The sequence below is a fragment of the Contarinia nasturtii genome, unplaced genomic scaffold, assembly GCF_009176525.2.
Source record: "Contarinia nasturtii isolate CC-2019 unplaced genomic scaffold, AAFC_CNas_1.1 Cnas_scaffold_928, whole genome shotgun sequence".
Taxonomy (NCBI): Eukaryota; Metazoa; Arthropoda; class Insecta; order Diptera; family Cecidomyiidae; genus Contarinia; species Contarinia nasturtii.
The window spans coordinates 4,306,199-4,321,448 of NW_022198275.1; the positions used below are offsets into that span (position 1 = coordinate 4,306,199).

Consider the following 15,250-nt stretch of genomic DNA (forward strand, 5'->3'; position numbering starts at 1 on the left):
TTCGACCCACACAATTAATGTAAAATGGCTTCATTTGTCATCCGATAAACTATTTTTAGGAATGTACAACATCAATTGATGCACGATTTTTTTTTTTTAATTACATCGGCAATAGAGAATTGCGCAAATTCTTTCTCTCCCTTTTTAACAAACATTATTATGGATTATAATGATATTGCTTCATTCAAAGCTTATCACTGGATTTACACAAGAGACTTTGCGTTAAAGACCAAATGCCTTTAATATATCAATCAAAGTATCTATGAAAAGTTGATTTGGTGTTTGAAAATGACGCATTGTTTATGTGATATCGATTTTTTTAAAATGGTAAATTAAAATTGAATATTTTCCCCATCCGAAATCAGCAAGCATTTACGAAATTTAAGCAATCTACACAAATATCATCATCATTGTGATCTAATTGTTTGTTCGCGAATGAAAAAATGTTCAACGAATAAACATAATGACGTTATTATAAAACACCACAAAAGCATCAATATAGCGAAAAATCACGTTTCAGCTTCAGTCGTTCACTGTTTGTATATACAACATTTTATAAAGTTAATTAAAAAGTCCACATCCATCGAACAAGTTGTTCCACTTTGAAAAAAGCGATTGTTTGGTTTCCGAACACACTTGTGAAGAAAATGTGCACTCTATTATAATAATATGGTAATCATCTACTACTGAACTAGCAAAATGGTACATTTATTCATGGCTTTATGAGCTTGCATTTATCGATAAAGGGCAAACTCTATTATTGTTTTTTCACGTCCAGTTTTATTGAGGCACATTTAAAATTAAAACAAAAAATAAATCAATAAAGACGTAAACATTGTGATAAAAATCTCGATAGACATGAGAGGAGCAAACGCCATTTCGAAAACCAGAGGGAATTGTCTTTATATATATATTACTTTTCCGCACACACCTAGTGTGTAAGGTAAAGTATTGGAATCGGTCGAAAAATTAACACCCATAAAAAATGTGTTTTCTGGGTGTTTTTGGGGCCAGGGAACACGAATCTAGCGTTTTTTCGATGTCCGAATGTATGTGCGTACCCTGTACCCTGTACCCTGTACGCAAAAATTTGTTAACACGATAACTTTCAAACAAGAAAAGTAATTCAAAATCTGACTTCACAGGATGATTGGGGGTGCCGAGGAATAGAAACCATTACATTTTGAGCGACTTTGGTTGACAGGGTAAAGTGTCATGTCTGGTGTGATGCCCATGTCCATCCATGGGAAAAATTCAATTTTTCTTCCAAAAGTGATATTTAATGTATTCTTAAACACTCAAAAATGTGTATTGGGGGGTTTTTGGGTACGAGGAAACCGAATATGACGTTAGTTTTGCGATACAATTCATTTTCGACACACTTTTTATACGAAAAATTCAAAAAATTTGGATTTTTGTATGGAAGCCATGCCTGTATGATATCGTAATGAGCTGAAACTTTGCACAGGTTATTTTTATCACACATAAATACCATTCCGAGAGTTTGAAGACGCTTCAACGAATATTAGGGGCACCTCCCGAACAAAATTTTGGATTTTTCGCTCTTAATATGCATTGAAATTTCTTCAAACTTTCAGAATGTTAACTTTTTGTGAAAAAAATAACCTCTGCAAATTTTCACATGATTACGATATCATATAGGCATGGCTCCGATACAAAAATTCCCATCTTTAGTAGTTTTTGTAGGAAAAGTGCTTCGAAAATTATTTTTATCTAAAACTTATGTCAGATTTAGTTTTCTCGTGAATTATTTGAGTAAAAGATTTGTAATAAATGCATGTCGTGGATCACAGTGCGGAAAAATTCATCTTACGGATGTAAGACATTTTATTTTTTTTTTCTGTTCACGATGAAAATAAAATAAAATTTCTATCTCGTCATCGAATGAATATGCAGTGTGTAAACAATGTGTGCATGCACATTCACTTGTGTATTAAGGCATGAATAAATTTTACTGCAAATCCTTTCGTGGCCAGCGCGCATTTTCTACGTCAGTAAAAGCAAGTAACGCAAACAAATACCTAAAATACCAAAGCGAAACGCAATTTGAAATGTAAAGAATGATCGAGAAATGGCGGGAGACACATTCAGAGGCAGAGAGAGAGAAATGAAGAAAAACAATTCCAAAGAATTGGTATTCAAGTTATAAATATTTCGATTGGGATGACATAAAATGCATTTGCCGTTGAATCTCTTCCTTCGAGCAAATGAAATCATTTTTGTTCACAATATTCTATTGAAAATGTCGAGAGAGAAAAAAAACCCGAAAAGATGCCTTCTATTGTTGGTGTTTCAATGTGCTTCCTCGTTATTTTGTACGTGCGATGGATGAATCGTGTTTTATACGAACGTGGCACTGTTTGTGGGTTTCACGTTCATTATTTTACTCATAAACGCGCAAATACAGAATCTTTATTATTATCCACATCGTCGATCTGGTTGTTTTGTATATTCTGTCGTTCGTTCATATAAGTAATTTTCACAAATTTTCCACTTGAATGATGAGCAAACGCTAGAGCGAGATAGAAATAAAGAGTGTGAATGTTGCATATGATGATGGAAATACGGAATATTTAGTTATTGTCACACTCATCAATTATTCTCTTTTGCTGACTACAATAAATGAAAGTGGATGGATTCAGTGCCGTGTAGTACATGATGGTGTAAACCAACACATATTTACGGTGGCAAACAATCGAAGCGCATTAAAACTATAATGTCAGTTCATGTTACAGTTCAAATGATCCAAAAAGAGGGAGCATAACTCTGATAGTATAACGTGCAGAATTCAAGTAGGGTGTACAAGAGCATTGAAAATAGGAAAATTTTATCGATCGTCAATTTTTTATGCAATTTCAATTTAAATTGAATGGGAAATCTATTGAATGTGGCTGCAATTTTCTCAGCGCAATGGGCTTTTTCATTTCGCACATGAATTTAAATCCGATTAAAGTTTCAGCGCATTTTATACAGAAAATTGAATTCGACAATAAATATACTGAAATCACAAAATTCCATTAAAATAAGCCTAGTAACTTAATGGTCCGAACTGTTTTTTGCTCATTTTTTTTTGTTTTATCATGGCAGGATACACGAACGCACATCGTTGTCGAACTATTCAACACAGAAAAATCATACGTGGAATCATTGGAAACGGTAGTGAAGGTAATGCAATTTTAAAACTCCTCTCGATAAACGCATTAATGCATTGTAAACAAAATAAATTGAAACGATTTTGTTGTTGGTTTCTTTTTTTTACATTTTGCTATAGAAATACCTAAATCCGCTGAAGTCACAGGAGAATGCATCGCTTATCGAAGCACAAACAGTCGATGAGATTTTTCTCATGGTTCCAACCATTCTTGGCATTCATCAACAATTTCTTGACGCATTACGAAGGAGGTTGGAAAGCTGGGAACCATTGCAACGTGTTGGAGATGCTTTCGTTCATGTAGTATGTGAACTCAAGTGTTTGTATATGCATTCCATTCCGAAATTAATGGCATTTCATTTACATTCTAGTTCTCAACGTCAACTGTACTGGAGACATATACGTTATTTGTAAATAATGTAAATCGTGCGAAATCTGCCATTCGAACGGCATCCAATCATCGGCCAGCATTTGCACGATTTCTCGAAAATATGGCACGCGAACACAAAGGCAAATTAACATTGGACAATTTGTTAATCAAACCAGTACAAAAGTTTCCAAAGTGAGTAAAAAAATTCAATTTATTCTACAGAACCACATAAATGTGGAGTGAAAAAGAAATGAAACTTCTTTTTCTATTTCGTTCAGCTATGAATTGATGTTTCAAAGACTGATAAAGCACACAGACAAAGAGCATCCCGACCAACAGACATTGGAAGAAGCTTTGAAGTTAGTACATGACATTTTATTGCATTTGAATTGCAAAGAACGTGAAGCATTGGAAAATGACCAACGCGAGGCTGCTCTTCGTGAACTTGAAGTAAGAAAATGCGTTATTGACATTGAATCAAATCGTCATTTGCATTTGCCGTTTTTTTTTATTTTCTCTCAGGGTGTCATCGAAGGCATTTCGGATTTGGTGTCAAGCGATCGACAATTTTTATCGTTTGATTTAGTTTCAATGCCACATGGCGTTCAAGGTGGTCGCAAGGAACGTGGTTTCTTTTTATTTAATGATTTGCTCATTATTACTAGCATCAAACGACGCAGTGGAACGATTAAAAAACCCAGCACGTAAGTGTTTAAGCAAGCAAGCAAAGAAACTGACTTTATTTTGAAGCTGCATTTTATATAAATATTAAATGAACATTGTTTTAGAACCTGCCCCATGAGCGTTGCTTCAACTCTCGATACAAATAAATATAAGCTGCTTATGAAAATTTGCATAGAGGATTTAGATATAATCAAGGGTAAGATATATTTTGTTTCAAGAAATTATCGTACACCGCAATTTTTATATCAAAAAAATAACAATTTATGTTTAAAATTGATTTTTTTTCATGCAGCTAAAGATGAAAATGTGCGAAAAATCATGAAAGAAATCGAACATTTAACAGAAGATTGCACAAAATTGCAGCAGGTGCTCGATATCACATTGAGTCTTCGGTTAGCACTTTTTTTTAAAATCATCAAATTTCCCCTCGAACCTAAAATTAATGTTTGGAATTTTCATTTTTGAATTTAGATGTCAGCATCAAACGATCGAAGAAAATGTACGAGAATTACAGAAAGAATTGCAGCGACAATTAAGTGAACGACAATCAAACGACTCACAACTGTGTTTATTGGAATTGGGACTGACTCAATCGTAAGTCGAATTAAATGTGAAACTAAAGACATTTTCAATCGGAATTTTTTTTTTGTTCTCCGTAAATAGTGGTGGTCAATTGCAACACATAACTGTTGTATTTCCGAAGTCAGAAAAGCGTACGCAATGGGAAAAAATGTTTAACGAAGTTAAAATGAAAATAACAGCTGCCCTCGATCATCATCCGATTCCCGAATTTATTGGTAATAAACATGAACACGAAAAATATACGCGTTCAATTTACGCACGTGTAAATTCCAAGGGCATTTCGATAAACCAATATTGTGAATTCTATTTCAGATAAAGTATCTATACGAAAGACGCGTGCTGGTCTTACATTCACGTGCGCAGCGGCAACGCTTGGCGCACAAAAAGATGTGTGGGTGTGCAATAGTGATGGATACGTGGGTCAAGTGTGTGTGCTGAGCTTATCACCTGAACCAACAGTTACAAGTTGTAATGGCGTTTGTAATGCGCGCATATTGTGTTTGGCATCGGTGCCCGCATGTAATCGAAAATTAAACGACAGTATTGCATCGTTGAGTAGCAATGCATCATCGTCACCTAGTCGAAAATCGCACGGTAGCTCAAATTTGGAAAAGAAAACGAGTAATGTTAGCACAAAATCAATTGCTTCGAATGATTCAAGCGGCGGTACGAACAGTAGCAGTGGAAATGAACGTGATATTCAACTTGATTCAAGTAGTTCGGATGATGATTCTGATGACGACACAGAACCAAATCAACCATTACGTCGATTGAATTCAACCAAAGCAAGTTCAACACCACAATTGTCAACGTCGGCACCAAACTCAAGCAATGACCACAGTCAAACGGTTGACGATTGTTCAAATGATAATCAACAACATCAACCGACAATGTGGTTAGGCACTGAAGATGGATGCATTCATGTATACAATTGTACCGATAACATTCGCACCAAAAAGAATAAAATTAAAATACAACTTGTCAGCGCAATATATTCAATATTGTAAGTGTTGCCGAAACAAATTAAAAGAAATTGTTTAGTTTGATATTTAAAAAAATTATTTTCTTCTATAGATATCTTGATAACAGAGTGTTTGTGTCGTTGGCAAATGGTGAACTAGTCATTTATTCAAGAGACCAAAGTAATTTATCAGATTTGACATGAATTTTATGTTAGATTTTTAATTAAATGAATTTTTCTTTTGGCAGATGGTACATGGAATACAACATCTCCACAAACAATTCTATTGGGTTCGGCGACGAGTCCAATTTCTAAATTGTTAAATGTCAACGGTAAATTATGGTGTTCCGTACAAGGTACAATTAAAGTGATGAACAGCTCAACACAGCAAATTGAAAATCAACTGCAAATCTCATCTGACATAAAACCAATAACAAATATGGCCGTGTACAATAATCAAGTATGGATATCGGTGCAAAATTCCGCTCAAATCAAATGTTTTCATTCCAAAAGGTATGCATTTATTTCGAATATAAATTAATAATACCAAAATTCATAAATGTATTTCGATTTCCTTTTAGCCTTGCACTTCTGTTCGAAGTGAATTTGGCGCCTTCAGTTAACAAAATGCTTTCCAATTGTGATGATATCATTCGCCAGCATAAGGCAGCATGTCTTCGTGTAACATCGCTTCTTGCGTGCAAAGATTTAATTTGGATTGGTACGAGTGCCGGTGTGATTTTAACGTGCAAAACAACCGGCAATGCCACTTACAATAGCGGCCTCGATCAGCCGATTGTCACTGGTAAATATTCGAAACCAAATGACTCAAATTATGGATATGGACACATTGCAGTATTTTGAATATCGATTGTGGATCCATAATTTGAGTTTTTGAAGTGAAAAACCACAAACATTTCAAATTTGCAAAAAAAAAAAAACAGAGAGAAACCAAATGACAACCATATCATTTAATATTCGACCATCATATTGTAATTACTATTTCAGGAATTCCATACGGACACACTGGACATGTGCGATTCATCACATGCGTCGATCATTTGGGAAAGCTTCCAAATAACAACAGTTCAAGCGATACAGTCGATAGCACATCTAATAAGAAAAAGAATTCAACAAATAAATCACAAGCATCGACATCAAAGTCATCGGAGCACAGTGGTTTATTGATTATATCAGGTGGCGATGGATTTGAAGAATTCCGAAATTCCGGATCGAATCCACTGAGCGATATTGCTGGCCGTGAAGATAGTACAAATCATCTACTTTTGTGGCAAGTTTGAAAATAGCGGACATTTTGCGTAGCCGAACAAGTTATATAATGCAGCCAGTGATTGATATTGATTTATATCGCCCATATATTTTTATAGCTGGTCTATATCAAATTTGGATAGTATTTTTTCTGCATTCATTTGTATCAATCATGATTAATTATTAATTCGATCACTTTTCTTGTGAATTTCGATTTTGAATCAACAAATCAATCAAAATAAAACTTTAATAAAAAGAAATTCTTCATTCGAAAGAATAAATGCTGTGACTTTTGTCACAAATCAGATAATACGATTATCATTTATGTCACTCTACGAATTGATTTCGTACATATTTCAAATCAAGTATTACTTATTTCGAGTGAGGGTGAACGAGTGCAAGAGCATGCTCAAAAACCACTCGGTGTATTACTATTATTCTCTCTCCCCCACTCATGATGATTATATTAATAAAATATTAATGGACCGATGGACTTGCATGATGGCTTGTCAACGATGTGTTACATCAAAAGCTATCAACAACGGCAAACATTTTCGTGAACCAATTTCATCGTGCAAAAGGCAAAAGAACTGATTTCGAACGAAAACCAATTACCGAATTTAAAATGTCTTGAATGACGGCATTCATTTTCATTAATCTTCGAAAACAAATTCAAAGTGTCAAGTTCAATTCGTTCACTTGAACATGAAATAACGAAATGGATGGAGTGAATTGTATCGCCAGAAGGTCATATTACTGTTATTATTATCTATCATATTTATATTTATAGCGCGTTGAATATTAATAAAAGTCAACTCTATTTGCTCAACTCTTATGTATATGTATATACTACCATAGACCATAGCTGTATATAAATAAAGCGACCTTTGAGTTTTTCAACACGCAAGCATTGATAACAATGGATTGAATCCTAATCTTTAAGTTAAACTATATCACAAGAATTTCTGATAAACATTTCTATTTCGAATGATTTATCCTCCTGTCGTTTATATATAAAATAAATAATAATAATGAAAATAAAGAACAATATCCAATTCGCTTTGTCTGTCGATTTTGTTTTTCCCATTTTTGCCATGGCAAGGCTTTTGAATCGTGTATCCAACAATCGTGTATCACATCAATCTATAATTACAATTATCTGAATATCTTTGTCTCCGATTATTTCATTGTAATCAGTTCCATTTATAAAGTGAACGTGATAATAAGTTGCGACCAGTCAAACCAATTGCATGAGAATTGTCATTTATGAATTTTTGGATTTTATATATATGTATTCTATAGAAAATAATATTTAAACAAAACTATTTCCAAATTTTATTGCATTGTTAAGTATGTGTGTGTATATGACCAGGGCAATTTTCGCTAAATAATTAAATGTCAAACAAACAAATATGCCAATAAAAGTTAACACATATCGCCCGTTCGCCCATCATTTAGTATTTCTGCAACAACAAAAAATGTTTTAAAGAGAATAAAATTAATGTCAAAGGCAATTTGTGCTGGAGAAAAACTGCCATCAAAACCACCACAAAAAAAACGTATTTCTTTGAACAATTTTCAAACGAAGAAAATGCGAAAATATTGTGTAGTATTCACTGTTAAAAATTTATCCGCTTAATACAATTAAAATGGCCTAATCGTAGTTCAAAGACATTGTTCTTCTATGATAAGTTGATCATTTCACGTATAATTAATCCAGAAAAAAAAACAAATTGCCTGAAATGCCAATAAACCTGCTGAATGTGAATTGTCCAACTCTTCCAAGTAAAAAAAACACACACTATATATTGTCCGAACCATATCACCGACCGAGAGATAACCAAAGCTCAGGAAATGAAATTTATTTAATGCAAATGTTTATCATATTTTTCACACATTGACAATAGAAATATTTTTTTTCTCGATTTTTACAAACGTGTTGAATCCATTTTAAATATTCCATAGCACGGAATTTGCCAGAGTTAAAATCTGTATTTTGCCACACATAAAAATCAACCAGTTTTACAATTTTACACAATTAAAACTATGAATAGCCCAAATCTTCCCAGTAATAATGAGAAATCCATTACAAAATGGAAACATAGTAGCGATGCCGATAATTGAATGGTTTCTCCTGCAGAAAAAAACCCAATAAACAACAAATATTCATATTGTTATTATTATTATTATTGATTGCACCATTTTTGACATTTATCAACCGGACAAAAAAAGAGCATGTAGATAAATTTATAAAAAATGGAGATGATTATTGAATTTCTTAAATTTATTTATAAACCTTTGAATGTAAGTTAAAGTTCTTTATAATTTTAAAAACAAAATAAAATCAAAATGGAAAAAAATTGAAATGATCGTATTTTATTTCTTTTGACAGAATAAATAAAATCGAAATTATTATTTTTATTGGATTATAGAAATAGGATGTTTCTACAGGGAATTTTCAACAATAAACGGAATAAAATAATTGATTTTTGTAAAAACAGCCGCTTTGCCAGACACCCCCTCGATTGCACATACTCCCGGTCCAAATGACACCAAGCCAATCAGTTGCCAATAAATGCCTCTTACAAGCCTCATTAGTGGACCACCGCTGTCACCCCGACAAGGATTCATTCCACTCTGGCCTCCAGCGCACAGCTGGGAGTTCTGATTAAAACAGCCATTATTTAGCCAAAAACTTAAATGTTTGTAAAATGTAAGTACTTACAGGATTCAATAAAATTTTCTCATACTGTTGTCGACAGATGTCATACTGAACAGCTTCAATTCGCACGTGTCGTTTTATATTGCTCGGACTACGGACGTCTAATGAGTATAGAACGAATTTTTTGTATCCATTCATAAATGAACGTATTAAAATAAGAAAAATAAAGTTAAAATTACATCCAATTGTCCAACCCCATCCTGTTACATATAATATTTCATTGGTATCGATTAGGTCTTTTTCTGCTAAATCTGGTAAACAAATTGGACGAATAAAATCTATTGGACGAGAAAAAAATGTTATAATTATCTCAAGTTGGATGTTCTGTAATAGATTTACCCGTATATGGAGGTTTTATTTCTAATATGATAATAGCAATGTCGTATTCTTTGGATGAATCGCTTCGTTTTGGATGGATCACAATTCCTAATGAACGTACACATTTAAGTATATTGAATTCACATTCAACAGTAGAAAAAAATAAATGAAACTTGCTTGTTACAGGAGAATCAAATGGTGTCTCGTTACAAGCTTTATCATCTCCATAACCAATGCAATCGGGATTGTTCTCTGTATCATATTCACCTAACCTTAAAAATACTCTAAAAATACACTCTTCTGTAAGTGAATTTATATTAATAATAATAAAATAGCTTACATTTCACCCAAGTCACGTTTGCTTGCGCTGTCCACACAATGAGCTGCAGTCACTACTGTTCGTCCACCTATTTGAAGACGATAAAAATTCGTTCATTTCAAATTTTTCTCAATCTTGTCTGTTGTTTTACCAATGTACGAGCCACTACAACCCTGAAATTTCAAATGGGAAATTGAAAATTTGTGATTTAAATTGACGAACATTGTTTGTTTTCCATTAGTAAATCTATTATTATTTACCCACGAATCGAATCGCTTCCTCGCGTTATGGTATCGTATGATAGCGCTCCAGGGGTAGTCATACAAAGACGTGACATTTCCACCTACAATCTATACTCAAAATATAAAAAAAAAGTTTCAGTTGAAATTTCATCGAAATCTTCATGAATTCACACTACCCGATCTTCAAATAATTGCACACCACAGTTTGGTGATTGACTTGATGGATCTAAAAAATTGAAATTTAAAAATATTTGAGATTAAATTGCGCTAAGATTGACGACTTAATGTTATTATCAATACGGAGAGTAAATGTGGTATTGTCGGATTGTAGCACAACTTGCTCATGCACATTTATGGATATGAAAATATTGAACCGGTTCTTGTGGTTTAAAAACATTTCATTGATATTTACAGACTTTGAATAACATTGACATTCAATTATCGTAAGTAATCATCGTGCAATCGCAATTCCAGTGTGATAATTTACATAACTGAAAGTTTGATTACTCAATTAAATCTGCAGAAAAGGTCAATGTTTTAATTAGAAGTTCGTTGAAAGTTTATTAAAATCTTTCGAAAACAAGTAATACCATTCGCCGATTGCATTTCTTAAACAAAAATAGGTTTTACAATTGAAAGTTATTGTTGAAAGTTTATATATCGAATTACTTGGAATTAGTGCTCCATGTACACAAAATTGTTGTGATACAAAATAAAAAAGAACCAAATAAATGCTGTACGAATCAAAGTGTATCATTTTAAACCGTTGTACACTTTCTATAAAGTCACAAATATCACAGATTTCACTTTTAAACTACTTGAATCGCATCCATTCACTCGAACAGCGACAAAACAACTGACTCAGCATCAATGAATAACAACAAGAATGCAAAGAAAAACAAGTTGCGTCCAATATGCCAAATGTGGGTATCCGTGTTTTTACGTGAAACGTCAACAAGAATAATCAACAATTATTTTTTGACAACATTAGTGCGAATTTCGGAATATCACTTCTTCTTAATTTACATGTATAGGTTAATGGGGAATTGTTAGTTCAATCTATTACCCTATTGTGAATTCTCTTATCAAAAATTTACGAAAATGATAAAATTTCATAATCTGATATATTGCGTAATCTTGTCTTTTCTTCCTTTCATATGATTAAATTGAATTTAACTGAATTGCAAACAAGTATTGGGTGAATATGATAAAATCCCTTATTCATTTTAACAAATTTAACGAATACAAATATGTATTCCGTAACATACAACCGCGCTTGAAAAAAGTAAGAGCATTGAAAAAAGTAAGAACACAGCACTACACAAACATAGTATGCGATGCATTTTTTAAACATAGAGTATATGGATAAGCACAGAAATAAGAGCAAGATTCTCGGAACAGTTAAAGTGGATCCAAAATGTACAAGGATTTCTTCCTGGTAATAACTTTATATATAAATATGTAACCAATTTAAAATTCCTCTAGTACGAATAAGGTAATAACTAATCTTCCGTTGAAATGTTTGTTCATCCAAAACTGACGTGGTAAAAAAACACAATTCTGTTAAATGAGAACAAATCAATCGGTATGTTCCTTTAACAAAAAAAGAATTAAAATTTCATATTTTATTTATTATGCGGATAAGTAATAAGTATAATGTTGAATAACTAAACGTTTTTTAAATGTTATGAATAAGGTAAAAGTTGTAAAAATTCTAATAAAAATGAACGAAAAACTAATTAAACGAAGGACATTATTTTTAATTCAAGCTGAATTGTCATGCTGTCATGCTTTTGTTTCAAATGTCAGGTGTCGGTACAAAATAAAATGTTTGAATACTACAAATCGTCTTTGATTGACGCTGAGTTGCTCTGTTCAAAACAATTTAATTTTCCTCGATGATCAACCAGTCGCTGAGAACCGCATCTAAATTTTAAAAAAATCTCATAAATGACACATTCCCGATTTAATTTTAATTTTCTTTACCAGAAACTTTAACTTGACCACCACTTCCATAGATTTCGATTGTGAGCTTCGTTTGATTTTTAACCATTTTCAAAATCTCCTTGTAATCGTTTGAACCAATGATCACCTTGCGAACGCGTTGCAAGAATATGAACGACATTTTCGTTGAATGTTTCACCATTTCCTTGATCGCAGATGTTGTTATTTGTTTGGCGTCCATAATGCTGAGTGTGCTCAAATTTGGAAGATTCTTTGCCATCTTGATCAAATGTCCATTTTGTAGATCACGACAGCGTATGAATTCCATGCTGGTGATGCCAACCAATTTTGATAGATTCTCGACACCGGCGTCGTCAATCAATCCTTCGACAATTTTCAAGCTCTGAATTGGTGTCTTCTGGAGTGCTTTCATCAATGGTGCAATCGACAGTTGGTGAAAACTCAAATCCAGTTTTGTCAACGATGGCAATTTCGCGAGCAACAAGAGGTCTTTCTCAATGGTGAACTGTTTGGACTTGTAAGTTGAAAATACCAATTCCTTCAGATTTGTCAGCGCGTCACTAATTGTGCGCAATATACGACTTGTATCGATGGGATCACCAGATAAAATGTGAACCTTTTCCAAGCTCGGATTCAACTCGAAAAATCGATTCAACGATGACACTGTCGCATTTCCGATGCCATTCAATTTCAATTCATGCAATTTGTGCAACGTTTTTTCCGGGAATCGAAAATGATTGGGCAAACCTTCGTACTCAAAAATCTTCAAGTTTGATGCTTCGTTAATGAAGTTTGTCGGCGATGGTGGCCAGCACATGTTATCAAACATTCTGAGCGATTCCAAATGCTTCAACAATGGACGAAGTATTTCAAATTCTTGCTTATCAAGATTCAAGGCTGTCAACTCGATTTCCTTGACATTCTTGCAATGCTCGCTCAACATAGATAGAAAAACAATTGTTTCCTTGTATTGACCTTCCTGTTGTAGAAAATTAGATTAAAATATTATACCATTATATATAAAATATATTTCATATCTCACCACATTGATACTTACCACATTCACGCTCTTTATTTCTTTGTTGAATGTGCATAACAGCGATTCCAGTTCGCAAAAAGTGAGATTTTCTTCAACAACCACGTCTTCGAAATCAAGCACGTCGTATTCGACTGCGAACACTTGCTTGGCGTTTGCGTTGAATCGCACACAAACATTTGCAGTGGCACACAGATCCTTTGCTGTCAAATACCAGAAAATTTTGCGAAGACAAACGTCGTTTAAGGCTGTAAAAGATTATTTCATTCAAAGTTAGCAGTGAATATAACTAAATTGAAAGTAGTTTAAAATCGTTTTTACCATTCAGTATATTCGATAGCGAATCTGAGCCAGGTGCTTCATATCCAGTGGAGAGTGGTTGTGCATTCAAAGTCAATTGTTGTGGCTGATGCTTACGGTGCGCTGCATTAACTTTAATTTTCAAGCCATCGATTTCATGTTCAGGTTGTGACAAAGCTAGCAATGCTGCTGCTGTATCCTTGAACTGCACAAAACCATATTTCGGAGCTTTGGAAAAGAGGTCTTGTACATCGTGTAGCTTAACCAAGTCGACATCACCAAATTGACGAAAGTATTTATAAATCGAATAATGTGTCATCTATACAATGAAATAAATGAGATTTTCTAAATAAAATTGCGTCGTAAAAAAGCGACGATGAGTCTTCAACTTACTGGATGATCAAGTGGAAAAAAATAAAGAGTTAAAACAGGTGTGTTCAAATCCACTGGATGTCGTTGATTATTTCGCTTGTGACTTGCATTGTTGTGATGTTTCTTTCCGTATTTTCGCGGCATTTTTCAATTTTCAAGAAAACTTCAATGAGAAAAACGTATAAAATTACTAAAAATTACGCGAAAATTCCAATATAGCGTCCAAAAATTAATGATGTAAAGTTACACAGGCCATTCAACGATTGTACAAAAAAATGCTAACGTTTTCAATCGTCAGGAGAATATTACCCTTCACAACAAGCAACCATTGTGAAATTAAATCAATTTTAAGTTTCGCCTGATGATGGCGAATAAGTATTTCCGAAAACGTAAGCACATTTTTTACGCAGAATAAGATGAATTAAATGAATGTCTACAAATATTGAAAAAAAAAAACATCCAAAACGAAAATCAAAAAAATTGACGCTCACCTGCTTCAAAATGTAAAACAATTGTTTGATTTCACTTTTTTAAAAGAAATTATTGGAGCAACTGTTGCGGTCAATTTAACCGAGCATTGAACTATTCTATTGAACGAATAAAGTTGAATAGAAATTGAAATGATGCGATTCAAATTGTTTTCAAAAGTTTATTATGATTTTTTGTTTATTCAGTCGTCAGTGTAAGATTGTCGAACAGAATTTCACAAGTCAAGTAAAGTGTACGAATGCCGTTGTCTCTACCGTTTGACTGTTTTGTTTTCTCCATCATACATTTGAATTCGTGACATTTGCTCCAAGTGGAGTTGACATCTTACATATATTTTTTTCAATAGGGATTATTCAACTCGGTTGCATTCAATTTAATCGTTGCGTGTGATATTTTATATAATGTTCCATTTTAATTCTTAATGGAATAATTTTTAAATTTAAAAAATT

At 33.3% G+C, this 15,250-nt stretch overlaps 3 protein-coding genes across 3 annotated transcripts in view; 1 reads left to right on the forward strand and 2 right to left on the reverse strand.

The window, feature by feature from the left end:
• Positions 1-9,271, forward strand: part of LOC116342734 — a 42,909-nt gene extending 33,638 nt beyond the window's left edge. Inside the window, exons 7-20 of the mRNA XM_031770452.1 lie at positions 3,109-3,186; positions 3,293-3,475; positions 3,544-3,734; positions 3,821-3,992; positions 4,065-4,246; positions 4,331-4,422; positions 4,519-4,618; positions 4,698-4,820; positions 4,890-5,023; positions 5,121-5,811; positions 5,883-5,950; positions 6,018-6,282; positions 6,351-6,574; positions 6,778-9,271. Coding sequence (XP_031626312.1) covers positions 3,109-3,186; positions 3,293-3,475; positions 3,544-3,734; positions 3,821-3,992; positions 4,065-4,246; positions 4,331-4,422; positions 4,519-4,618; positions 4,698-4,820; positions 4,890-5,023; positions 5,121-5,811; positions 5,883-5,950; positions 6,018-6,282; positions 6,351-6,574; positions 6,778-7,070 — 2,796 coding nt within the window. The 3' untranslated portion in view covers positions 7,071-9,271. The remainder of the gene's footprint in view (positions 1-3,108; positions 3,187-3,292; positions 3,476-3,543; positions 3,735-3,820; positions 3,993-4,064; positions 4,247-4,330; positions 4,423-4,518; positions 4,619-4,697; positions 4,821-4,889; positions 5,024-5,120; positions 5,812-5,882; positions 5,951-6,017; positions 6,283-6,350; positions 6,575-6,777) is intronic.
• A 204-nt stretch (positions 9,272-9,475) lies between these two features.
• LOC116343017 (serine protease 7-like) lies at positions 9,476-11,495 on the reverse strand. Its single transcript, XM_031770880.1, has 10 exons — positions 11,309-11,495; positions 10,816-10,865; positions 10,658-10,747; positions 10,549-10,570; positions 10,419-10,485; positions 10,256-10,362; positions 10,100-10,186; positions 9,940-10,038; positions 9,764-9,861; positions 9,476-9,702 (listed from the first exon to the last, which is right to left on the reverse strand). Exons 1-10 carry the CDS (start codon positions 11,394-11,396, stop codon positions 9,484-9,486), a joined length of 927 nt encoding a protein of 308 aa, XP_031626740.1. The 5' UTR covers positions 11,397-11,495; the 3' UTR covers positions 9,476-9,483.
• Positions 11,496-12,281: 786 nt separating this feature from the next.
• Positions 12,282-15,042, reverse strand: LOC116342951. Its single transcript, XM_031770782.1, has 6 exons — positions 14,804-15,042; positions 14,334-14,475; positions 13,962-14,259; positions 13,662-13,888; positions 12,626-13,583; positions 12,282-12,565 (listed from the first exon to the last, which is right to left on the reverse strand). Exons 2-6 carry the CDS (start codon positions 14,454-14,456, stop codon positions 12,525-12,527), a joined length of 1,647 nt encoding a protein of 548 aa, XP_031626642.1. The 5' UTR covers positions 14,457-14,475; positions 14,804-15,042; the 3' UTR covers positions 12,282-12,524.
• Between the last annotated feature and the right edge of the window lie 208 nt (positions 15,043-15,250).